The sequence below is a fragment of the Pseudophryne corroboree genome, chromosome 6, assembly GCF_028390025.1.
Source record: "Pseudophryne corroboree isolate aPseCor3 chromosome 6, aPseCor3.hap2, whole genome shotgun sequence".
Lineage (NCBI taxonomy): Eukaryota > Metazoa > Chordata > Amphibia > Anura > Myobatrachidae > Pseudophryne > Pseudophryne corroboree.
Window position 1 is genome coordinate 292,421,737 of NC_086449.1, and position 27,807 is coordinate 292,449,543.

The window sequence follows — 27,807 nt, forward strand, 5'->3', positions numbered from 1 at the left end:
GACACAGATAAAGAGTTAGAAAAGGGGAAAGAAGGAGTTGGAAGGTTAGTACAAGAGGAGGGAGGTCAGACTGAAGAGAGGAGCCTTGAGGACATGTTTACAGGTTGCAGGCAAGTCTGACTGGGCATTCCTGAGGTAGGCACAGAAAAAATACGGAAGGCCAAAATGGGAAGAGGAGATCAGGGAGGAGACAGTCATTAGCAGAGTTAAGTGGTCAGGAAAGTGTGTGTGAATGTAAGGGAGGACGGAGATGTAGGCGGAAGTTTTGATGGGACATAGTTTTCTGCACTACACATCAACTATGATGTCATGTTTTCAAAGCTATTTAAGCAGCTTAAATAGCTTTGAAAATATGACATCATAGTTGATGTGTAGTGCAGAAAACTATGTCCCATCAAATGTCTCCACAATTTTTATTAGCGCATAAAAAATCTGCCCTGGACACCTGTTTCACCTACAAACGCTCAACTTCCACCTACATCTCCATCCTCCCTTAATTTACAGAAAAAGAAGCCGGACTGTTTTCACTGCACTGGTTGTGAACATCAAAACTGTATAGAAATTGGACTGAACATGGACCATGTAATGTATTTATTTATTTATGTGTGGGCTATCATATGTGGGGATGTCTACACGGTTGTTCTGAGAGCATACGGCAAATCACAGGAGTTCCATACATAAAACTTTCACATAGGGGACCTCTGACAAACCTGTGTCCAATATTTTTTTTACAATTGGACCATCAGGAGGAGACCCTACAGTGCAGACTCACTGACTAGCTCCTGAAGCAATCAGAGGTGGTGATTGTGAACACATGCTGTGAGAAACTCAAGACAAAATGTATTTATAAAACTGGACACCATGGCACTTAACTGGCTCAATAAATCCAGCCCCTTCAGTGTCTTTTTGAAATAAGTTTTTTTTTTTTTTTTTAATAAGCTCTCTCTGCAATGAGATTTTTAATAATATTTTATTTTGGATATAATTAGTTTTAGATTTAGCTAGGGATATATCTTTTTTGTATTCTGGTAGTGAGTATAAAAATCATAACAACATGTCCTGTGGTATCTGGCACCAAGACGTTAGCAGCAGATCCTTTAAGTTTTGTAAATTGTGACATGGGGCTTCCATGGGTCTGACTTGTTTTTACAGCTTATCCCACAGATGCTCAATCGGATTAAAATCTGGGGAATTTGGAGGCCAAGACAACACCTTGAACTCTATGTCATGTTCCTCAAACCATGCTAGAACAATATTTGCAATATAGCAGGGCGCATTATCTTGCTGAAAGAGGCCATTGCCATCAGGGAATACAGTTACCAAGAGGTATATGGGGTTTGCAATAGTGTTTAGGTAGGTGGTACATGTCAAAAGGAACATCCACATGAATGCCAGCACCCAAGGTTTCCCAGCAGAACATTGCAAGGAGGATCACACTGCCTCAGCCAGCTTTCATTCTTCCCATTGTGCATTCTTGTGTCATCTCTTTCCCAGGTAAACAACGCACATGCACCTGGCTGCCCACATGAAGCAAAATAAATATGATTCATCAGACAAAACCACCTTCTTCCATTGCTCAAAGGTCAGGTTCTGAAGCTCACATGCCCATTGTTGGCATTTTTGGCAAGTGGACAGGGTCAACTCTGACCGGTGTGTTGCTACACAGCCCCATCCAAAGCAAGCTGGAGTGTACTGTGTGATCTGACACCTATCATAGCCAGCAATTACTTTGTCTGCAATTTGTGCTACAGTAGCTCTTCTGTGGGATAGACTTTGCTCCCAAAGCACATCAATGAACCTTTGGGTCTCATGACCCTGTCACTCAGATCCTTACGCTTGCCCATTTCTCCAGCTTCCATCACATTTTCTTCAAAACCGAGTGTTCACTTGCTTGCAAAATATTATATATACACATGCATACATATGTACATACATTCGTTTATTGGACCTGGTCACCTACATAAGTCTCTACCCCCCACTCCACCCCATCCCACCCTGTCCAGTGCTGTACTCCCCAGTTTCCAACCCATCTCCAAATGCCTCCAATGTGCAAAGTTTCTTAGCAGGGCACTACTGCACCTTGGGCTGGACCCACCGCATCCACAAGGCACATGTGACAAGATGTCACTAAAGTTGGGCAGACACTTCACCTCCGACCTACCATTTGATCTGACATTGAAAAATGAGTACATGTCAGCCTCCAGGACCTTACCTTGTCACCAAAGCCGCGTGGTCTGCCGTGCGGGCGGCTGGTGGGCAGCGGCGGTGCAGGGCTGCCGTGACGAGTCCACTTGCGGCGGGTAGGTGGCTGTGGTGGATCCGTTCGTGGTGGCAGGATGCTGCTGCGGCGGATCACTCTGGACACGGTTGCCGGGAGGCCAGGGACAGGAAGCTGCATAAAGCACTAGTAAAAGTGTCTGCTTTACAGGGAGCCGCCGTGTTGTAGACCAGTTCTGAGGTATGGTGCAGGTTCCTTCCTTTCTCCAGCCAATCCAGAGAGATCTCTCCTTATAAAAGGGGGCTGGTTCATGACAGGGGTGCCAGTGCTTCAGGTTACTACCTAGGTGTAGGTGTTACAGCTCTGTGCTCCAGGATTACTTATGTGTCTTGGTTACTCCCTGGCTCTATTCTGCCATCATTTATTAGTTGCAGCAGCCCTGCCGTTTCTAACCCACCGCCGCTTGTGAGAGCGCACCCGGGAACCCTGATCTGGTAAGGGTCTCCGGTCACAGTTCCGTGTTCTTTAGCCTTGTCTTTCAAACCACAGTCACCAGTCCGCAGTTAACTATCTTTAGCCTCGTCCTTCTAACCACAGTCACAAGTCCACAGTTCATTATCTTCAGCCTCGTCTTTCTAACCACAGTCACCAGTCCGCAGTTCATTATCTTCAGCCTCGTCTTTCTAACCACAGTCACCAGTCCGCAGTTCATTATCTTCTGCCTAGTCTTTCAAGCCACAGTTTACAAGTCCGCAGTTCTTTAGCTTCAGTCTGAATTTGTAACTACTCTCTGACTTTTAGCGCTGCCTACGACCTCCATTGATTTCTTGTCCCATGAGAAGGAACTATATCCAGCTTCGTCGTCTTCTGCATCCACAGGCAATCGCTTCCTCGGGCAAATCTCAGTCGCCGGATCCTCAATTCCAGCCGAGTGTGACAGTACACTCACATGATCTCGGGTTTCATCTAATCCTGGCCATGTCAAATGATTTTAAACCTGCTTTGTCATTTTTTCTTATGTGTGAGTGACAGCTATTCAGCCAAAGATTGGAAGACTGAGCACAGTGACATGATCTTTTCAGCAAATACAGATTGGCGATCTGCAGCAAAACTGGTTTAGATGTGTACGCATATATCGGGTGTTGTATCTGTGAACTCTAGTGGGACTGTGTCAACAATATGGTCGAGAGTTGCATCCCCAGTGGAATAGACAAATGTGTACCCATCTTAAGAGGGAGCCAGAACTAGGAAGCTAAGCTGAGCAGCTCTTGTGGCACTCTCCAGGCTGCTGTTCCAGGTACTCTGCAATGTCCAATACAGGGAGGTCATTGGGGCAGAGAGGTTGCTATCCCCTCAACCTTGTGCTCTGTGTGGCCACACTATTTGCACATACTTAGTTAAGGCCTTGCAATTCACACCAATGCACCAATTCATGCCGTCAAGTAGCAGGGGGCAGATCCTCAAAGACAACTGTGGTTTACTCTCAATATTCAAGAGTCTCCCGGATCACTCCAGAAGAGTAGACAATTATGTCCAGAAGTGGAGTGCAGCAGATATGTGGAACAGTCTTTGACAAATGTAGAATAGGCTAAGGAGTTTATTCAATAAATGTCGGAAGCTGCCGTCTTGTCGGAAAGACGGCAGCTTCTGACAGATTTAGGATGGAAGGGGTTCCGACCTATTCATTAGGGCCCCGTTTTTTCCAACAAGTCTGGAAATCTGACGTGTCGGAAGCCTGTTGGAATACACGCGGATCAGCAGCTTCAGCCGCCGAGCCGCTTGTATTGTCAGAAGCGTGGCCAAACCCGACAAGTTTTAGTCCCGTTTCCAACAATGTCAATCCGACTTTAAAAAAAGTCAGATTGGCAGTGTCGGGAACGGGCCAAACCTGTTGGGTTTGGCCATGGCACTGAATACTGACCTGTCGGATCTTTTCTGTCGGAAAGGATCCGACAGGTATTGAATATACCCCTAATATTGCAAGATTAATTTAACTATGCTTGCTAAATAAACCTAAATCTATACAAACAAGCAAAAAAAAAAAGAAAAAAAAGTTAAGAATCAAATAGGGTCTACATTTTTGAGAAATTGGAAGACTAACATGGGATACATGAAGCTTATCAGCCAGAAAATTCTATTTTTCTATGTAGAGTAGCAAAGAGCAAACTTAATAAATTAGAAAAAAAATCCATTCTAGGATAAATTGCTTCTTTTCAGAGTATATTAATAGCATTTTTTGTGGTTAAATAAATTATTGCTAGATTTTAATGAAAATAAAATTTCTCTTACTATAAAAAATACCGTATCAGAAAGAGATGTCGTTTTGGGCGCCCAAACACGTCTCTTTACTTGCATTTCAGCCCCCCTGTAGTAGTGAGCTGAAGTGAACTTGTCGTGCCCGTCGGCAGCAACATTAGAATAGCTACCGGCGGGCGCGATTGCAGGAGGGAGGGGGAAACGGGACATTTGAATCCGGCCTAATGTGTAAGTATCAGTTACTTTTTTCATGTATGGTGGACATGTCCACGTATTGCGCCTTTCTGGTTGATTGTCCAATCCTTAATATCCTTATTAGTCCCCCTTGAGTCTACCCTAACTCCAGCCTCATTGCTTCTGTGTGCCCTAGTCTGTCAATTATCCTAACTAAATTGGTCCTACCTATCTCCTGTGCTGCCAAATATCAAATTTCTAGGTCATGGAAGCGATTACGTCCTCCAAACCATTGTCAACAACTTCTCAACTGCATCTGGCTTGTTGCCAAAATGGAGTACATAACAAGTCTCCAAAACAACATGGTGGACAATTTTATTGCAACATGGTCTACATGGTATGGGTCTCAGGGTGTGACTCCTGCTGGCCTTTCCTAAATCGATTGCCCTCTGTTTCCTCTACTGTCTCTTTCTACCTTTCCCTTTCTTTTCTTTCTCCTGTCTACAGCCCTCCTGCTCTTTCTTTTTTCCATTTCTTCCTCAGCTCGCTCTTCTCCCTCCCATTTCCTATTTTTATTATTTCCTATTCTCTCTTTCCATTTATGCTTTTTATTTGTTTACTTATTTTTCTTTCCTTTCTCTTTTTTGAATATGACTACTCTTCCCACTGAGATTTTTAAAGCTATATTGTATATATCCACACGCTCTTCTCTATTGCTATCCCCTGCCTGATTTTTTTATTTTATTATTATTATATTTATTTTACTTATTTTACTTTTTTTTCCTTTTCCCCTTCACTCTGGTAAAATTCATTATTATTGTTAATGAGTCATTAAATGTCTTGATTTATAGTTAATTATGTTATCTTTGTTTGCAGATCATTTATGATCCTCTTTATCATCGGATCTTTCTCGATGATTGGTATTTGTTTTGTGTGTCTTTTAATGATTCCTCAATAAATTGTATATGATGATACAAAAAGAAAATATAGGACCGCTGGTGTGACTTTGTTTTCCGTCAGGGGGTGGGTAGCGATGGTGGCCCCTGTTTATGGGTTAAATTGATGCTTTCATCCTGTGATCTTTTACTGCCTTGGACCAAGTACCTTCCTTTATTTAATATCTTTATGGGGTATATGCAATAGCGGGCGAATTGGCAAAAAAGGCGAATTCCGGGACGTTTTCGCCTCCAAAAATCAATTCGCCTATGCAGTGCGTCATTTTTCGCAAAAAAACGGCCCGTCAAAATTCGCCTTTTCTCAATTCGCCTTTTTCCGATTTCGCCTTTTCTGCAATGGTACAGATGCTGCAATTCGCCTCCAGCATATTCAATTCAAGTTTGGAAATTCGCCTGCAGTGCTTTTAGACAGCAAATTCGCGATTTTCAATCCGCCACACTTTGGAGGGTGAAAACAAATAAAAAAATTTTAAACATGGTTTTTTTGGTGTTTTTTTTTTTGGGAATAGCAGATCTATTTATATTAGAAGGGATTAGGTTTTTTTTTTTTTTTGGGGGGAGGCACAAATATTATTTATATATTTTTTAAAATAATATTTTTTTTTTTTTTTTTTTTATTGCTGGAACGGTAAAATCAGAAAAAAAAATGGCGTGGGGTCCCCCCTCCAAAGCATAACCAGCCTCGGGCTCATTGAGCTGGTCCTGGTTCTAAAAATGCGGGGGAAAAATTGACAGGGGATCCCCCGTATTTTTAAAACCAGCACCGGGCTCTGCGCCTGGTGCTGGTGCCAAAAATACGGGGGACAAAAAGAGTAGGGGTCCCCCGTATTTTTAACACCAGCATCGGGCTCCACTAGCTGGACAGATAATGCCACAGCCGGGGGTCACTTTTATGCCGTGCCCTGCGGCCGTGGCATCAAATATCCAACTAGTCACCCCTGGCCGGGGTACCCTGGGGGAGTGGGGACCCCTTCAATCAAGGGGTCCCCCCCCCCCAGCCACCCAAGGGCCAGGGGTGAAGCCCGAGGCTGTCCCCCCCCATCCAATGGGCTGCGGATGGGGGGGCTGATAGCCTTTGTGTTCAAAAAAAAGATATTGTTTTTTCCATTAGTACTACAAGTCCCAGCAAGCCTCCCCCGCAAGCTGGTACTTGGAGAACCACAAGTACCAGCATGCGGGAGAAAAACGGGCCCGCTGGTACCTGTAGTTCTAATGGAAAAAAAATACCCAAATAAAAACAGGACACAGACACCGTCGACAGTAAAACTTTATTACACACTGCCGACACACACATACTTACCTATGTTCACACGCCGACATCGGTCCTCTTCTCCATGTAGAATCCCGGGGTACCTGAAAATAAAAGATCAATATACTCACCTCAACAGGCTCCAGAGATAAATCCACGTACTTGGCAAAAAAAGAAAGCGCATTTACCCGCACCAAAAACGGACTGAAAGGGGTCCCATGCTGACACATGGGACACCTTTCCACGATTAAGATCTGTCAGTGACAGCTGTCACTGACAGGTCTCTAAGCCAATCAGGAAGCGCAACTTCGTTGCGCTCACCTGATTGGCTGATCGCTGTGACAGCGCATCGCACAGCTCCCTCCATTATATTCAATGGTGGGAACTTAGCGGCTAGCGGTGAGGTCACCCGCCGGTCAGCGGCTGACCGGCGGGTGACCCCACCGCTAGCCGCTAAGTTCCCACCATTGAAAGTAATGGAGCGGCTTTGCGAGGCGCTGTCAGAGTACAGACGGCGTCCAGCCAATCAGGTGAGCGCCACGGCAGTAGCGCTTCCTGATTGGCTGAAGGGACATCAGTGATAGGAGTCACGTGATGTCCCGGCATTCGGGGGAAGGGATCTGATGTGAAAACATTGGACCCCTTTCAGTCCGGTATGGCTCGGTGTTCGGTTTGTTTTTTTACAAAGTACGTGGATTTACCTCTGGACCTCTGGACGCTGGAAGGTGAGTATAATTTTTTGACAGGTACCCTCGGATCGTCGGAGATCGTTGCAGTCGGCGTGTCAACACAGGTAAGTATGTGTGTGTCGGCGTATGAAATAAAGTTTTACTATCAAGGTGTGTGTGTCCTGTTTTTATTTGGGTATTTTTTTCCCAGTAGTACTACAGGTACCAGCGGGCCCGTTTTTCTCCCGCATGCTGGTACTTGTGGTTCTCCAAGTACCAGCTTGCGGGGGAGGCTTGCTGGGACTTGTAGTACTAATGGAAAAAACAATATCTTTTTTTTTAACACAAAGGCTATCAGCCCTCCCATCCGCAGCCCATTGGATGGGGGGGGGACAGCCTCGGGCTTCACCCCTGGCCCTTGGGTGGCTGGGGGGGGGGGACCCCTTGATTGAAGGGGTCCCCACTCCCCCAGGGTACCCCGGCCAGGGGTGACTAGTTGGATATTTGATGCCACGGCCGCAGGGCACTATATAAAAGTGACCCCCGGCTGTGGCATTATCTGTCCAGCTAGTGGAGCCCGATGCTGGTGTTAAAAATACGGGGGACCCCTACTCGTTTTGTCCCCCGTATTTTTGGCACCAGCATCAGGCGCAGAGCCCGGTGCTGGTTTTAAAAATACGGGGGATCCCTGCCCGATTTTTCCCCTGCATTTTTAGAACCAGGACCAGCTCGATGAGCCCGAGGCTGGTTATGCTTTGGAGGGGGGACCCCACGCCATTTTTTTTCGGGTTTTTCCCCGTTTTTTCCCGTTTTTTAAAATCGCGGTAAAATCCGCAAAATCGGCCGATTTTCGCCCGCGACTCTGGCGAATCCGTTTTTCATTGCATATGGTGAATTCCGGAAGCCACCTTCCGGAATTCACCTGGCGAATTTGGTCGAATTGAAAAAACGGCGATAATTGCCGCGATTTCGCCCGCTATTGCATATACCCCAATATGTTCATGCACACATATGTTCAGTTTTCCTTTTGTGCTGACAACCTTGTTGTACTGATATATTAGTTCCTTTTGTATTTATTCTTTTATTTTGTTCTTAAATGTCAATAAAATGGAACAGCAGATCATTTGGCTTGTTAGCATAGAATAGACAGGCTTCATCTTTTTATGTTGGGCTCCTATCTACTGAAACAGTGTTTCTGTAAGTACCTTCACTCCAGTGAAGCTGGGTGTACAATAAAACAACACAAGCCTACTGAATAAATAATCTGCTGATGATCCTACACTCTGCTTAATTAGTATGTTATTTAATTTGGAAGGAGCATGGCTAGAAATCCAATTTTGAAAAGAAGAAAACGTATTTTGATAATGTCATAGGAATGTAGAGCTTTGCATTGTACATTTTAGGAATACGCTTAAAGGTGCCCTTTAAAGGAAAACTAATTTGTTATAGTCTTGCTCAATCCTCATATAAAACTCCCATCCATGGCCTTACAACTGCTTTCTATTTAAATGGACTACTACTGAAATCTGCTCTACAAGTTATCCATTGCCACAACTGCACAGCTCAGACACATAATGCAATCACACGCAGAGACCACAAAGTATTGAAAATCAAATGACAAAAAATGAAAGTTGAGACAGTGATCATTTTCTTTTCATCGTTACATCGCAAAAGCATCAGCATGACAGTTTCATCCCTTACTCATTTTTTTAGCATGGTTTCATAATACAGACTTACTATTAGCAACAGAGAGTGCATTCCAGAGAGACGATTCTTGCTTATACAGAGTAAATAGGATAATTCCGTTGCCAATCTTTGCACTGCTTTTGTCGACATCAATAGGAGCAAAGAGAAATATTTCAAACAGGAAAGGTGGAAAATTCACCTGTATTGTAGATAAAAGAAAAACAAAACAATATAGGTTTAATCTCATTGCTACAATCTGTTTTTTTCAAGGAAGGGAGTGAGATCTACTATAGGTCCATTGTTTCAGAGGGATGTAGTGGAGTCTGAGAACCCCAGAGGTGCGAGATACCAGCCGACTTCGGACGTTTTTTTTAAAGGGGCAATCATTTACAAGGCACGGCCACAGAACTTGGACTTCATTACAAATAAGCTATTTATAGGATAATCTGACATTTTGGAAAACCTCTGTGATCAGCAAGTAAATTTAAAATTAATTCTACTTCCCAAAACACCATCCCTGTGTCCCCCAAAGTAAAGTTGGGATTTGGCAAAATCCATAATGGTGCGGACCCCAGCAGCAATCTCAGCCAATGTGGGGATAGGACTTTGCATCCTCGTCCGTCCCGATCCGGGGCGGGGGGTGGGGTGGTTGGTCCTGCACTTCCTGCCCAGGGGGGCTGCACTTCCTGCCCAGGGGGGTGTATGTGTCAGCAGTCACCGGGATGAGGGAGATTACAGCTGTGCATTGTGTGACAGCTACTGTGATACTATTTGTACTGTGTGGTGGTCACTGGGTTGCTGTATTTTATGGTGATCATTGGGTTATATGTACTCTGTTTAGTATGATGGTCACATGGATAATTCCTGTATTGTATTGTGACTATTTGTTTTCTAACCCAGGTAATTTTTCTATGGGGCCCTGCTTACAGTTTCTTTTCTTCGGGGCTACTGTAAATTCCAAGGCCATCCTGATTTGGCACATTTATATAAATACTTGTACATACCTGAAAGATTTATTTATGGGTGGGAGGTTTTATCCTACTTGTTTTGAACTGATTTAGAGTGTCTGGAATCAGTATTTTTTATGATGATCTACTGTATAAGATCAATTATATAGACCCCTTTTCTATACTTATCACTGAGAAATCTGCAAATTTGGCGATTTTTTATTTTATTTTTCGGTCTGCAAAAGGAGTTATTAGTTACATTGCCTTTAATAGACTGGTGATAAGGAAATTTGACTATACATCACCAAAATAGAGATACACTGTATATCACAATGGGCAAAAATCCCTAATGCCAGTTAAGACCAACTTACATATGTACAGATCTGCAAACTGTGGGGGTTATTCAGAGGAAGCAAGATCTGCGTACATGTCCTCACATGCTGGGGGACGTCCAGCACAGGACAAGGCCGCCCACCATGTGTGTTGTGCCGCCCCACGATGTGTTCGCAATATAATTGCGAACGCATCTCTTTGAGGAAGACCCGTGCCTGGTCCAGCTAAAAAAAAAAATTTCTCGGAGCAGCTGCAAGTGATGTCACGCCGCCACCCCGAAAAACGGTCCAGACCACGCCCACTAAATGCTGTAGCACCCTCCTCCTATCCCTAAGCGATTGCATCCTTCCGGGGTGGGATCGTATGGTGACGGGTCGCACATGCACCCTATGGGCAGTGCGTGGCCACAGACCCAATGGAAGCAGCCGCTGCATACGAACGCAGAGGCTGCATCCAGCTCTGAATAAGGCCCTGTGTCTCTCCAAAGCAGTTTAGGTTAATGGGTCTATTTATTAATTTCCTTGATGTTCCAATGCAAAGCAACATTCTATATTGCCACATATGATGCTAATATTGGATTATTTTATGCCAATTTACTATGTTGGTGTGGGGCTAGGGTAGTATGTGCATGCACAGTTGGACATGGCCCAGAGGGTATTCCACTAAGTTTCCCTGGCTTTGCAGTGGGCCTGTGTGGCGGACTTAGCAAACCCTGCAATATTTACATGTTTGAGCAATGCTCAAGTGCCCTGGTGGATCTGAGCTCTCCACCATCAATCGCAACATTGACTCCTCGAGTAGCCCCTGCCTGGAACAGTCTCCTTGTAACTATAACATATGACCACTGTGGCTATGGTGCTGCGAAAGATCGCAGCTGCATGCCGAAACAGGACTTTGACACTCCTATAGCACCTCCTCTTTTTGAGGTTAGGTTAGCTCCAGGTCTCCACCCTGAACAGTCCATGAATCACAGAAGCCGCCTCAAGTTACAGGTGAAACTCAGAAAATTTGAATATTGTGCAAAAATTCATTTATTTCAGTAATTCAACTTAAAAGGTGAAACTAATATATTATATAGACTCATTATATGCAAAGTGAGATATTTCAAGCCTTTATTTGTTATAATTTTGATGATTGTGGCTTACAGCTTAAGAAAACCCCAAATACAAAATCTCAGAAAATTAGAATATTACATAAAATCAATAAAAAAAAAGGGATTTTAAATACCGAAATGTCGGCCCTCTGAAAAGTATAGTCATGCATATGTACTCAGCACTTGGTTTAGGCCCCTTTTGCATGAATTACTGCCTCAATGTGGCGTGGCATGGATTCTATCAGCCTGTGGCACTGCTGAGGTTATGGAAGACCAGGATGCTTCAATAGCGGCCTTCAGCTCTTCTGAATTGTTTGGTCTCATATCTCTCATCTTTCTCTTGGCAATGCCCCATAGATTCTCTATGGGGTTCAGGTCAGGCGAGTGTGCTGGCCAATCCAGCATAGTAATCCTACGGTCATTGAACCAGGTTTTGGTACTTTTAGCAGTGTGGGCAGGTGCCAAGTCCTGCTGGAAAATGAAGTCAGCATCTCCATAAAGCTTGTCTGCTGAAGGAAGCATGAAGTGCTCTAAAATGTCCTGGTAGACGACTGCGTTGACTCTGGACTTGATAAAGCACAGTGGACCAACACCAGCAGATGACATGGCTCCTCAAATCAACACAGACTGTGGAAACTGCACACTGGACTTCAAGCATCGTGGATTGTGAGCCTCTCCATCCTTCCTCCATACTCTGGGACCTTGGTTTCCAAATGAGATGCAAGATTTGCTCTCATCAGAAAAGAGGACGTTGGACTACTGAGCAACAGACCAGTTCTTTTTTGCTTTAGCCCAAGTAAGATGCTTCTGACGTTGTTTGTTGTTCAGGAGCGGCTTGACAAGAGATGGAAATTCTGACTTCATTTTCCAGGAGGACTTGGCACCTGCCCACATTGCCAAAAGTATCAAAACCTGGTTCAATGACCGTGGGATTACTGTGCTGGATTGGCCAGCAAACTCGCCTGACCTGAACCCCTTAGAGAATCCATGGGGCATTGCCAAGAGAAAGATGAGAGACAGGAGACCGAATGCAGAAAGCAGAAGGCCGCTATTGAAGTATCCTGGTCTTCCATAACCTCAGCAGTGCCACAGGCTGATAGAATCCATGCCACGCCGTATTGAAGCAGTAATTCATGCAAAAGGGGCCCAGACCAAGTGCCGAGTACATATGCATGATTATAATTTCAGAGGGCAGACATTTCTGCAGGAGCAGGCTCAGCTGCAGGCTGCAGCGCTGAGCGGTGACTTACAGTCTCTACAGAACTGTCTTCTGCTGAATGCGTCCTCCAGCAACAGCTCCAAGTCCTCCTGAAAGGAACGTTGAGGATTGAGAGTGCGTGCGGGAGAAGAGAGAGGGCTCGGGCCAGCAGAGAGAGAGGGCGCCTAGTGTGACATTTTCACGTCACATCGCGAGGCGGAGCCGTGACGGAGGATGTTTCAATGTGACGTAAGTACCCCCTGTGCGCCCGCTGGCAAATAAAGTATACACAGCCAGTGCCAGCACATCATCCTGACCGGGCGACGGGTGCAGTTGGGGGGAGACACAGTGAAAGGAGTGAGCAGCAGGTGGTGGCATCCACACACTTACGGGCCGCGGCGATCATCACTGTGCTGCAGCAGGCGTGGCCTGTTGGGGGTGTCTGTGCGCACAAGGCACCCCCCGTGCGGACATCTATGGAAGCGATCGCACAACCCCCCACAATTCCCCTGGATTTGCCCATGGCTGGGGGGCTAATGGTGCCCCCCTGCTCAGCACCCTGAAAATACTTTTTTTTCCCCCTAAGGGTGTGTGGCTACACCTACCAAAAAGAACCAGAGCGAGCCCAGTGCAGCTATCTAGGCAGCTCTATGGCTCGTCTGGTAATTCTGCTGGGCCATTTCTGGATGTTTCTGCCTACCTGGTATTTAGCTCAAAATGTCCCTGGTACCTCGCACTGCAGACTGAAAAAAGCATTTTTATGGCCCATCTAATTCCATTTATAGTAAGCAATTCATTATGGGGAAAAAATAGGATTACCATGACAAAAGACCAAATTTCCACTGAATTACACTCTACTATGCCACATTAATCATTTTATTTTGCTTCAACATTTATGAAATACATTTCTACACTGTTCACTGAAATTCATTAATCATTTACGTGGCATAGCTGCCAAATATTTAAAGGAACAAAAATTATCCAAAGACATTTTATGCTATGTTTTGGATAGTATCACAGAAGATTCTTTTGTCCTGCATGTTACATGAGTTTACGATCGTCTAGTCCTATTAATATGATATATAAATTAGGATTTAATAAAGGAGAATATCTAAAGTGGGATTTTTCTACATGACCAGAAAGGGTTGTCACTTTCCATTCATTAATATTTCACCCCTGAAAACCTAGCCGAAATTGCAGTTTCCGCATGATTTTAGTGTCACAGGTATTTAGCATAAGATGAACGCAGGAAATATTAGAGTATGGAAACTGCTGTCTTCTATGCTCCAGATAGTAAACGCCAGTGCCGTAACTAGGCATTTTAGCGCTGTGTGCAAGAAACGACATTGGCGCCACCCCCCCACGTAAGACAGGGGCAGTGCGCGTCGCATGCGCGTGAAAAATATATAGGGGCGTGGCTTCATGGGGAAGGGGCGTGGCCACAAAATAATAGCAATTCATACTACGGTGCACAGTAGTCTCCATTATTCAAATTACGCTGCACAGTAGCGCCACTACACCAGGTAGAGCCCCTTTTATACATTACAGCAGACAGTGTCGCCCTTTTTACACATTACAGCAGACAGTCCCCCTTTTTACACATTACGGCAGACAGCGTCCCCTTTTTACACATTACGGCAGACAGCGTCCCCTTTTTTACACATTACGGCAGACAGCGTCCCCTTTTTTAACATTACGGCAGACAGCGTCCCCTTTTTACACATTACAGCAGACAGCGTCCCCGTTTTTACACATTATGGCAGACGGTGTCCCCCTTTATACACATTGCGGCAGCCAGTCCCCCTTTTTACACATTGCGGCAGCCAGGCTCCCTTTTTACACATTATGGCAGACGGTGTACCCCTGAGAGAGAGAGAGAGAGAGACACATACTTACCATCTCCCCGCTGGCAGTCAGGCTCCTCGTGCAGCTCCCTCGGTGCAGGCAGCGGAGGAGGAGGAGGGAGGGGGACTGGAGCCGCAGCAGCGCTATTTCATTGGTAGTAAGCGCCGCTGCAGCAGCCCCCTCTCCTTCCGTATTGGCTGCCCGGCGCTGCTGTGGATGCTGGGATGGAGGAACCGCATATAAGAGGCCTGAGCAGCGTCCCTGTAGTAGTGAAAATAGCCTTTAGGGTAGCTTCCTGCTTACGGTCCACCGGCTCCTTAAGGGCCGTCGATTGGGCTGCAGGGAGGGCTACCTGTTTTGACAAACGCACCAGGGCTTTGTCTACTGTGGGGGGATTTTCCCACGTATCCCTATCAGACTCGGGAAAGGGGTATGCCACCCTGATCCTTTTAGGAATCAGAAATTTTTTATCAGGGCTGTTCCTAATGCTATCAAAGAGAGCGTTCAGTTCGAAACAAGGAGGAAAGGTAACCGAGCGCTTCTTTTCCTTGTAAATAAGGACCCTGGTTTCAGGTGTAATAGGGTCCTCATTTATATTCAAGATATCTTTGACAGCAACAATCATATACTGAATACTCTTAGCAAATTTAGGGTCCAACCTAGAATCAGCATAATAGACATCGGCCTCCGAGTCCGTGTCGGTACCCGCGTCAACTAACTGGTCAAAACTACGCTTGTGCGACCCCGCAGGGTCTTGCATTTGTAATAAAGCGTCCTCCACTGATCTTTTCCACACCTGGGATTGAGATTCAGACTGATCAAATTTTTGATTTAATGATGTGACACTAGCATGCAAGGCATTCAATGTAGTTAACCAATCTGCAGTCGGCGGTGCCGACAGGGCCACCCCCAAAACATTATGTGTCCCTGATAAATTATCCCCCGAAGAAGGATAATCTGCCTCCAACATGTCGACTACCCAGAGACAGCACACACGCCAAGCCTGTGAGGGAACACAAAGGGAAATAGCCAGCTCACACCCCAGCGCCAAATAAGCAGGTCTGATCACACTAATAAATGTCCCAGAGCTGCTGTGCTTTACTTATAATAAATAAATATGCCTCCCCCCTTCTGTTTTGAGCCCCCTGGTACTTGCTGCGGGTGAGGAAGGACCAGCGACTTCACTGAGGAGGAAAATGGCGCCAGTGAGCAGTGAGGAAGAAGCCCCGCCCCCAACATGGCGCGCTTCGTCCCGCTTAATTTTATATATTTATCCTGGCGGGGGTATTGCGGACAGTGCCTGGGCAATGAATATCATTGCCAGCCAGTTTATAGAGGTAACAAGCTCCCCAGGGTGCCCCCCCCCCCCAGCGCCCTGCATCCAGCGGTGTGACCTGAACGGGAGCCTGGCGCGCACTGAGCAAGCAGCTGTGTGGTACCTCTTATATGCCGTCTTTTTGAAGAAGATGTCTTTTCCTCAATACTCACCTGTCTTCTGACTTCTGGCTGAAGAGGGGGGACGGCAAGCTGTGGGAGGGAGCATCCAGGAGAGCCCGGCGTTCATCTCCCCTCAGGAGCTGAAGGCATCCTGTCAGCAGCAGCAGAGCCCTGAAACTCATTAGAAGTGGGTCTAGACTGCTCTCCCCTCTTTCCCACGAAGCAGGGAGTCTGTAGCCAGCAGATCTCCCCAAAATAAAAAACCTAACATTAAGTCTTTTCAGAGAAACTCTAAGAGCTCCCCGAGTGCCCAGTGTCTCACCGGGCACATTTCTAAAACTGAGTCTGGGGAGGGATACAGAGGGAGGAGCCAGGTCACGCCCCTTTGAAAGTCTTAAAGTGACCATGTCTCCTGTGGATCCCGTCTATACGCATGGTCTTTTGAGAGTGCCCAACATCCTCTAGGACGAAATAGAAATAATAGTTTACACTACTATCACTTTACCATTTGCTCTTCACTGGGACATGTTATTGAAGCCACTGTCCTGGCAAGAGGGTCTTGAAAAATTGTCCCCCCAAAAAGTTAATGCTTACGGATACAAAATGCGATAAGGAATGGTACTTTCAAGTCTTCCAGTATCACTAACGATGATTTCCAATAAAATGTTGCAGGAGTGAGAAGTGTAAATCCTTACACTTGCAGTAAACACCCCTCCTAGCCCTCATCTGCCCAATCCTTACCAAAGTGTAAATATACACTCAATATAAAGACATTTTCCAAAAGTGACATTTTAATTAAATTTGATATAACGAGCCATCACATGAGAAGAGATCACTTCATTATAATCGTTACATTTTCCCAAACATATAGCCATAAAGTTATCTTCATGTACTGAAAATCGTACTTCTGAGATTTATTTTGTTTAACTAATTTCCTTAAGATCTTTAGAATCTATTCATTATCGAGGGCTTATTGGCCCCTGTCGTGCAACAGACCATCCGATTAGGTAAGCATACACACTTACCAATTGGCAACTCGTTATGTCTATGCAGAAGTCTCAACTGGGCGGGCATTTGAATGTGTCCGCCCAACTGTGATGTCAGTCCCTGCAGCCAGTGTATGGGTGGGTCGTCCGCACATACAGACAGACATGCTGATATATGGCTGTGCTGTACTGAGGACCTGATATGTCTGTAAACATCAGACATATCCGCTTAAGATATACAGATGTAGCCACCTTTAATTTTGACCGATTCTCCGCCTAGACGGACGTTTAGTCACGCTAAGGCGATAGCTTAGCTTGCTGAGTTTAATCACAGGCTGGCGTGTTGAGGCAATTCTAGATACTCAGCATGCATTACACATCTCGACCACTGGGTGGCTAATGCTCCACTAATCCAGTACTTTCGATCGTATAGCGGCGGATTGATCTACAGCTCTGGCAAATGGTCAGTGACGACTGTAATGTTAATAGATGGTGACCAATGGTCAGATGGTGAGAGTTCTCAATATAAATAGTTTATACAGACACAAACGAACACGTTAAAACACTTGTGGATGCAGACGCAAGATTGTGTATGGAGACGCAACTAATTGTGTAAAAGGAAGTATGTACAATGCATAAACACCGTGCTTTTTAAATACATGTACAGTATGAGCGTCCGAGTTCCCGTGACATTCACTTTATTATATATATATTTTTTTTGTTATACATTCAATGGAAGGGTGCACACAGGTTTCACATAAATCTTGTCTTGTAACCTGATCGGAACTCCTTACCTGTCTACTGCATGAACTGTGCAGGCTCCCAGGGGGGAAGGGGAAAGTGGGATTGGGGTAGGGCGAGGCAGTGGAAAATACTGTGTTCAAAGAACGGGCCAATGCTGAAGGAGCGTCAGAATCCCCTAGCTAAAATACACAGGGTCGATAGGGACTATGCACATAACGATACACCAGACCCCATTGCATCACAACGTGACAAAATGTCTGAGGTACATGTACCCCCGCCTTGTAGCATTATGTGCATAGACCTCGCTTAACCCTATCGCCCCTGTGTATTTTAGCTAGGGGATTCCAACGCTCCTTCAGCACTGCCCCGTAGCCTGCAAAACCTATGCCGTCACTCGCTCCATAGCTGAGTGCTGACACAAGGTGGATGTTTATGTGCCTTGGACATTTTGTCACTTTGTGATGCGATGGGGTCTGGGGTATCGTTAAGTGCATAGACCTCGCTTATCCCTATTGACCCTGTGTATTTTAGCTATGGGATTCTGATGCTCCTTCAGCATTGCCCCGTGACCTACAAAATCTGTGCTGTTACTTGCTCCATAGCCGAGGGCCTCCATGGGGCAAGGAGTCACAGGCGGTAGCCATTTCAATTGAGTCTGCCCTGCTACAGAATTGTATGTGTACTGTATGGTGCATAGAACCTTAACAGTACAACCGCTCCTGCAGCTTTGCCCTGGTTTATGTGAATAACTCCCTCCCTGTCTACTGCATGACCTGTGCAGGCTCCCAGGGGGGAATGGGCAATGGGCTAATGGGAGGCGGTGGAAAATACTGTGCATTTGAAATGCAAGTACTGTATGAGTCCGAGTCCCCAGTATGTTCTTCTAGTGTACTAATTAGCACGAACAGCTTGTAACGTACAGTGGCAAGTTTAATCTTTCTATGTATAATGGAGAGATTAAAGCTCCTCCCTCAGCTCCTAGATGCCAAATCACCGTCCTTAGTATCTCTGTACAGTATGTTCTACTAGTGTACTAATTAGTACGAACATCTTTTAACTGGATGCCAAATCACCGTACTTAGTATCTCTGTACATTATGTTCTATTAGGGTACTAATTAGCACGAACAGCTTGTAACGTACAGCGGCAAGTTTAATCTTTCTATGTATAATGGAGAGAGATAAAAGCTCCTCAGTAAGATCCTGGATGCCAAATCACTGTACTTAGTATCTCTGTACAGTATGTTCTATTAGGGTACTAATTAGCTGTTCGTGCTAATTAGTACCCTAATAGAAAATACTATACAGAGATACTAAGGATGGTGATTTGGCAACCAGGAACTTAGGGAGGAGCTTTTATCTCTCTATTTTCCCATAGACTATAATGGGCCCGTTAATTCAGACCCACCATGGGTTCCGACGCTTGCCATGAGCCTTGTGGGGGGTCACAGAAACGTGGGGTTGGTACCCTCCGGTAGCTAATTGTCTCCCCTTCCATACCAACCTAGCGATGAAGGCTCCCACGCTGAGAGTCCCAGGTTTGAGTCCCAAAGTGCCAACCTTTTTTTTTAATATATATGTTCCCGTTACATTCACTTTATATTTTTTTCTTTGTTATACATTCAATGAAAGGGTGCACACAGGTTTCACATAAATCAAAGTAAATCTGCAGCAGCAATTCATTCTGCTATATACAAATACACAGCGGTAATGAGTATAAATTAGTGTATTCCGATGCAACTGAGCAGCACAGTACTGTAGATCGCCGGCATTTGTGTATTGTACCTGACCTGAACTCCCTCCCTGTCCACTGCATGACCTGTGCAGGCTCCCAGGGGGGGAAGGGCGATGGGGGTAGGGAGAGGCGGTGGAAAATACAGTGCTTTTGAAATACAAGTATTAGCGTCCGTGTCCCCTAAGGCATAAACCAACACCAATGGGAAGGAAGTGCCAACCTTTTTTTTAATGTGTTCCTGTAACATTCACTTTATTATTATTTTTTATTTGTTATACATTCATAAATCAGAGTGGTTAGGGGATTTTCCTACATACAGTAGTATACTGTTGCACATGTCTTGTAACCTGATCGGAACTCCCTCCCTGTCTACTGCATGTACCTTGCAGGCTCCGAGGGGGGAAGGGGAAAGTGGGATGGGGGTAGGGTAAGGCAGTGGAAAATACAGTGTTCAAAGAAAAGGCATAATCAAAACCATGGGGAACTTTGCGGTGTATCGTTAAGTGCATAGACCTTGCTTATCCCCATCACCCCTGTGTATTTTAGCTAGGGGATTCTGACGCTCCTTCAGCATTACCCCGTAGCCTGCAAAACCTATGCCGTTGCTCGCTCCATAGCTGAGTGCTGCCACAAGGCAGGGGTTCATGTGCCTCGGACATTTTGTCACCTTGCGATGCTATGGGGTCCGGTGTGATAAAGCTAAATATTTATCTTACTTAAAACCCTTTAAGAGGTCTAAGAACACTGTACGCTATTGACGTATGGAATACCGTAAGGGTACGCATGTTGCGTAACGATCGCTTAGCCGTAGTCGAGACGCTCAAGCGTCACGTTCGCTCACGGCCAAGAGATCACAGACAGGCACGCTATTGGCTGCCGACTAACGTAATGTTTCGCTATAGCGTAGCGAACGCTCGGGACCACGAGGAGATCACCAGCGGCGCAGATGCTCACAATGTTAAACCTTTATATGTAAACCATGGACAATGTATTATACAGGAAAACCTTAGTGAAATGATAGGGTGTAGATGCAACACAGTGTAACCTTATTAACTCAAAAGCTGTTCGAGCGTCACCGACGCTCTGAGAATACTTAACACTATAAGAAATACACAAATACTGGGCTTAGGGTCTAACGCCTTATATAAATGTTATACTTGAAAAGAATAATACAATACAAGTCATACACTACAATATAACACAGACTAACTAACCAGATAACTACACAGGAAATACAATACAATACAATTACGTTTAAGGGAAAATGAGAGAGAAAGAGGAGGAGAGAGAGAGAGAGAGAGAGAGGGAGAGAGAGAGAGAGAGAGAGAGATATGGCTCACAATAACAATAAAGACAATATGATTGCGGAGAAAACTTACGCATAAGGGGAACGATCGCATGCGCCTCGATATCCAGCTCCCGATTATCAGCAATGAGAACCGTTGAAGAGAGTGAGCTGGATATGATCGGCTTGTCTATTTATGCCCCACACACAATACAATTCAATGGTCCCTACAATCTCATTGTTCATTGGACACAGGAATTCGTCTTAGTATTATAACAAAAGGTCATAGGTTGATTCATACAGGTGGGCTGAGACCATTTCCAACTGCTCAGGTGGGTGGGAAACTAGGTTTCCCGCCGCATGGATAAGTAAGTGCAAAGAATAGTAAAAGTACATAAACTTCTTATGTCCATAACTATTCGCACGAGCGATTAATCTGCTTCAAACCAACACCGGAATATTGCTAATTAAATACTCTTCCGATGGATACTAAACACCACTGTATGACCCATGTCTGACCCTTCGTATCAAACAAAGAGGGATCTCTTTGTCCATGAACATGCTATATTAACTAAACTTTCAGAATCTATCAAGGGGACCATGATCTACAAAATACATTATATAGTTAAAATATGTAACGAACGAGTCGCCCGCTAGACGCACATAAACTTTACCGTAAATGCGCACACCGCGCGCCTGCGGGTGCCCGCAGCGGCGAGTATGCGCACGCACGGCAGGGCTCATGAACGTGCAACAGGCACTCGCATGAGGTGCAAATATGGCAGTGTGTAGCGTGATATTTTTCTGACTTTGACAGTCCACCCTTTGGCAGTCAACAATAACTGCCACTTCCTAAAACATTTCAAAAAGAGAAAAATATATGTCAAGTGTAAATACATTTCTATGGTTGGGTAGGGGAGGAGAGGAGAAGGTAGGAAAAGGGTATGACCTAGTGAGATAGCAGAAGCATGTGTGTATGAATCCATGTTTGGGGGGGTCATGTATCATCGTGCCGTACGTGTTTTAAATCAAGCTTCGAGGTATTGGGAAGTATACATTTGAATTCCTTCTTATCCCGTGGTACGGGTCTGTGGATGGGCTGTCAAACTTTACCGAGCTCTTTTCGGATTTTGGTTGCAACAAAATGGGGGAGCACATTTTAGTTGATGATACATGAATGGGGGGATATGTGATTGCTGATATCTGTGCCTGTATTCCCTATCGACTATGTGTGTCATTACCTGAAGGTTGTAGAGATGAAGATAAAGAACACTTATGGTAAATGCAGTGGTATTCTATGTCAGGTTAATGAACATTTGTCGGTTGAGGTCTTGTTCGGTGTCTGTTGAATGCAGTCTTCTTTGGGCTTTTGCCAAAAGGTGTGGGCAAAAAGCTTTGTCAATGTCCATAGACTTACAAAAGTGTTGGGCTAGCGTAATTTTAAAATTTCTAGGGAAACTGGGGGTCTATGGCATAGTTCATCAAATATCTGTGTATAAGGTTGTCAAAACTTCTTCTTTAATCCATCAGTTGTCTGTATACAGGATCATCAAATTCCTCGTCAAAAGTGGGACTTTTTACCTTGGAAAAACCGGAAAAACAGGTGAAAGAAACGGACCGTATAATCGCATTTTCATCACATCATTGTTTCTACAGTTGGGTCATAAATCAAATCCATTGGAATTACAATTTCCTCACTCCTTAGACTCATTACCCTGGTACTACGTTTGCACTTCGTTAAAGCCTGACCGCATCTAAATATCAAGCCAATCGTTATGACAACACCCAAGATACATAGGAGAAACTTCCCTACATCCATTATGACTCCTTGAGCCCATTCTCCTAAACCAGAGAACCAATTTCGCGGGTTCAACCATGACACCCAACCAGTCAGCTCATTACCCACAGCAGCAAGGGTGAGATTGTGTCTCCTGCGAAATTCCCACGTTAATTGGAGAATATCATCCATCTTTTGGTCTATGACCTCGACCGGGTCCTCGGTACTATTCGTTATATATGTGCAGCATTTCACGCCGTACTGTGTTGCCAGTGTGACACAATATCCACCTGTCACTGCCGTGAGATAATTAAGAACCATTCTATGCTGAACCAGTTCTGTTTTATAAGCTTGAAGTTCTCTTCCAGTATACCTAAACGTGTCATCATACATTTCTGTGATATTGTCTAACAAATTTGCAAGCGCAGAGATATATCTATAGTTCAGCACTCCTCTAGCGGTGCGAGTGAAATCTAACGCAAGTAGGACCTGAATCCCGGTGGATTCATGGATCATGTCAGAGGCCGAATGCTCTGTCCTTTCTGTCAGTTGCCTTTTAACTACGTGCTCGTAGTGGGTGTGAGTATAAGGAGCTTGGGCACCACGGTGTATATCTTTCATTTTGGCATGAGATACAGTCATTACCTCAGGCAGACTTTTCCAATATAACACAATCCTTCAGAGTTTGGGGCAAGCCACTTTTACGCCTTCCTCCCGCATATGAAATATGCATCATCGGGGAGAACATATGGGACGGAGTAGGACATAACCATATTACACATCCTCCATGTGAAATCTCCCACCCCTAATTCTCCCATCTGTCTAGTACACGTATCAGTTTGTACGATATGTGCACAGTATCCTGGTGATACCTCTCCAACTCTCGTAATCCTACTTCCTAGGGTATACCTATATCGGAAAGATTTTTCTCTACTGGCTATGTAGCGTATAAGCTCTGTATCTGTAGGCATTCTATCTGCTCTATATGAAAAGGTCATGGTTTGGTTACTCCATGACACTTCCCAATTTCCCGGCTTTCGGGGATTGGTAATGTTAAAACATATTAGGGATCTATCCACATGATATTGGTGGAGCTTCAAACTAGGAGGACTGGAGATATTAAACCTCCTGTCCACCGGTCTCCCACCCTTTAGCTCAAGTACCTCCCCTACCGTTAAAGGAAATGGTACTAGTCCTGATTTGCTATGACCTTGAGGTACTTGAGAGCATACCCAACAATCTGTTTGATTTAACACACTACCCACTAAGGAGTGATAGTCACTCAAGGGATGCCGGTCCATGTGGATATTAAAACTGGATTGGCATTTCTTAATGCACCCATCCTCAACTACATTGTCACAGAGCCTACAGATACAGTTTTCTTCAGCTAACAATCCTTCACAATTCCTTCTATTGTCAATGCTATCGGATCGTTTTCTGATACTCGCCTTTACTTGTTGGTTAAGTTGTTCTTGGAAAACTACGCCTCCATCTTTGTCATCAGAACCCATTCCAGAACCTCTCTCGACCTCCATGGTACTCTCGCCGGAACAGACTGCTCTGGTCAACATCATGGTCAACAGGAAAATCCGGATCACAGTCTCTTGGGGCAAGTCCATCTTATAGGAGGAAACGGAGAAGAATGAGAAGGGGAAAAAAATAATTGAGGGAGAGGGGATGGGAAGTGGAGAAAAACAATAAAAGGGAACAGGGAATCGACAACTGCTTTTGATCTTATGATTTTCCGATGCTCAGGTGCCGCCTCAGTCCTCCTGGAACAGACACTCCAGTGATACAACTTCCTCTACCGTCTGTTCCTTATCACGGGACCTCTCTGGATCAGCAACCTTCTTACAGTGGGACGAATGAACCCAAGTCTCTCTCTCGGCAACCTTCAATGCTGTAGTGCTAGTCAATAAGACTTGGTATGGTCCTTCCCATCTGTCAATAAGGCAACCTGAGCGTAGAAAATTCCGTATCATTACATAATCCCCAGGTTCAATGTCATGACAATTACTATCTGGTAACTCAGGAATCACTAACTTCAAATTATCATTTTGGTTCCTTAACTGTTTACTCATGTCAACCAGGTACTTTACAGTCACTTCATTGTTACACTTCAAATCATCCTGAGGGTTAATCATAACATGCGGTTGTCGACCAAACAAGATTTCAAAGGGAGACAGATTAAGAGGGGACCTGGGAGTGGTTCTGATGCTGTATAGTACAATGGGTAAAGCTTCTGGCCATGTCAATCCTGTCTCTGCCATAACTTTGCTCAGTTTATTTTTAATAGTACTGTTCACTCTTTCCACCTTCGCACTCGCCTGTGGACGGTATGGAGTGTGCAGCTTGCTATCAATTCCCATCAACTTACACATTCCTTGAAAGACATCACCTGTAAAATGGGTACCCCTATCACTTTCGATTGTTCTAGGGATACCATATCTACATACAAATTCCTGCACAATTTTCTTAGCAGTGAACATAGCGGTATTTGTGGCCGCAGGAAATGCTTCGACCCAATTTGAGAATACATCTATACAAACAAGTACATATTTCAAATTTCGACAAGGGGGTAATTGAATAAAGTCAATCTGTATTACCTGAAAAGGGCCGCCTGTAGGTGGGATATGAGATGGTTCTGTTGGTATTGCCTTTCCGATATTCTTTCTCAAACAGGTAAGGCATGACATTGCTCTCTTACTCGCATGAGATGAAAATCCTGGGGCGCACCAATATGCTCTTACCAACTTGCACATTCCCTCCTTGCCCAGATGAGTCAGCCCGTGTGCTGCCTCAGCTAAACATGGAAGATATGCTCTGGGGGCCACTGGTTTACCTTGTCCATCTGTCCAGAGTCCTGAGGACTCCTGGCCATATCCCTTTGCCTTCCAGACTGCCTTTTCCTGTGTGGAACACAAATTTTGCATTTCACACAACTTCTGTGTGTTGATGGTATTAAATACCATAAATTGTGTGGTGTCTGTTTGTCTGGGGGTACCAGCTGCTAACTTAGCTGCTTCGTCTGCTCGGCTGTTACCAAGTGATACTGGGTCCTGGCTATATGTGTGTGCTTTACACTTGATAACAGCCACTCTGTCGGGTTCCTGTATCGCTGTTAGAAGCCTTTTGATGTGAGCTGCATGCGCTACCGGTGTACCAGCTGCCGTCATGAAGTTTCTGAGGCGCCATAGGGCTCCGAAATCATGGACTACCCCGAAGGCGTATCTAGAATCGGTGTAGATATTGGCTGATTTGCCCTTAGCCAATTCACATGCTCTGGTTAGGGCGACCAGTTCAGCAACCTGGGCTGAGTGAGGTGGGCCTAGCGGTTCAGCTTCTATGGTGCCTTGGTCATCTACGACTGCGTATCCAGTACACAAGTCTCCCGAGTCTGACTGTCTGTGACAACTACCGTCCGTGTAGAAAGTTAGATCTACATCTTCCAGTGGGTTGTCACTGATGTCAGGCCTTGCGGTAAAATTTTGGGTCAAATATTCCATACAATCATGTGTGTCCTCCTTTGTATTAAATCCTCCTTCCCCACCATTCTCATCCTCCACCCTTTGTGCCTGTCCAGGCACACCTGGGAGATATGTTGCAGGATTTAATGCACTGCATCTCCTTATGGTGATGTTTACGGGGGCCATTAGTGCCAATTCCCATCTTGTAAACCGCGCTGATGAGACGTGCCTGGTTTGGGCAGAATTTAGCAAGGCTGACACTGCATGTGGTGTATGAATTGTGAGGTTGTGACCTAGCACTACATCTTCGCTTTTTGTTACTAGCAATGCTATCGCAGCAACGCTTCGCAAGCATGTGGGGAGGGATCGCGCTACCGTATCTAGCTGAGCGCTGTAGTATGCTACCGGCCTGCTGGCATCACCATGCTTTTGGGTTAGGACGCCTGCCGCGCAACCAGCACTTTCTGTTCCGTACAGCTCAAAGGGTTTCCCATAGTCTGGCATACCTAATGCTGGTGCCTGCGTTAGGCACTGTTTAAGTCTCTCAAATGCCATCTCGGACTCGTCTGTGTGCGAAATCCGATCGGGCTTGTTTGAGGAAACCATCTCCTGCAAAGGTAATGCTAGAATGGAAAATCCTGGGATCCAGTTACGGCAATACCCACACATTCCTAAAAACGTTCTGATCTGTTGCTGGGTTTGAGGCAGAGTCATGTCTCTAATTGCTTGAATTTTATCAGCGGTCAGGTGTCTCAGTCCTTGTGTTAGACAGTGTCCCAAATATTTTACTTTAGTTTGGCATAATTGTAACTTGTCTTTGGAAACCTTGTGTCCTGTGTCTGAAAGATGAAACAGGAGCTGTTTCGTATCCTTCAGGGATGCTTCCAATGAATCTGAACACAGTAGTAAATCATCCACGTACTGTATCAATATTGATCCACTCTCTGGTTGGAAAGACTGTAAACAATCATGCAAAGCCTGAGAAAATATACTTGGACTATCTATGAAACCTTGTGGTAATCGAGTCCATGTGTATTGGACTCCTCTGTATGTAAATGCAAACAAATATTGACTGTCAGGATGTAGGGGTACCGAAAAGAAAGCGGAGCAGAGGTCAATAACAGTGAAAAATTTCGCAGTGGGAGGGATCTGCATAAGGATGACAGCTGGATTTGGCACTACGGGGAACTGACTCTCAACTATTTTGTTGATCCCCCTTAGATCCTGCACTAGCCTGTAACCCCTCCCCCCACTCTTTTTCACAGGGAAGATGGGACTATTGGCAGTGCTGGATGTTCTTACCAGAATGCCCTGTTGTAGCAAGCGCTCTATTACTGGGTAAACTCCTAACTCCACCTCTGGCTTCAGAGGGTACTGTGGGATTTTTGGAGCTATCCTACCATCTTTTACTTGTACAACTACCGGAGCTACGTTTGCCATTAATCCAGTGTCCTGTCCATCTTTAGTCCAAAGTGACTCTGGTATCTGGGATGTCATCTCTTCTATTTGGGATGGAATCTTATTTGTCATAATGGTATGTGTCATTAATTTTGATGGGGAGTCTAACATGTCTCGCACTTCCTGAGCGTGATTCTCAGGTATGTCCAAGAATACACCTTCAGGAGTACAATAAATGACGCACCCCATTTTACACAATAAGTCTCTTCCCAGGAGATTAGTCGGTGCCGATGCAGCCAGCAAAAAGGAATGCTTGGTATGTAGAGGCCCTATTGTAATCTCGGCTGGTTTGCTAAC

The 27,807-nt window shown here is 45.0% G+C and overlaps 1 protein-coding gene across 4 annotated transcripts in view; it reads right to left on the reverse strand.

Annotated features, from left to right (window-relative positions):
- Positions 1-27,807, reverse strand: part of DNAAF4 (dynein axonemal assembly factor 4) — a 105,704-nt gene that overhangs the window by 62,148 nt on the left and 15,749 nt on the right. For all 4 annotated transcript variants that reach the window (XM_063926133.1, XM_063926131.1, XM_063926132.1 and 1 more), the window contains exon 2: positions 9,259-9,406. In XM_063926133.1, the coding sequence (XP_063782203.1) occupies positions 9,259-9,406 (148 nt within the window). The remainder of the gene's footprint in view (positions 1-9,258; positions 9,407-27,807) is intronic.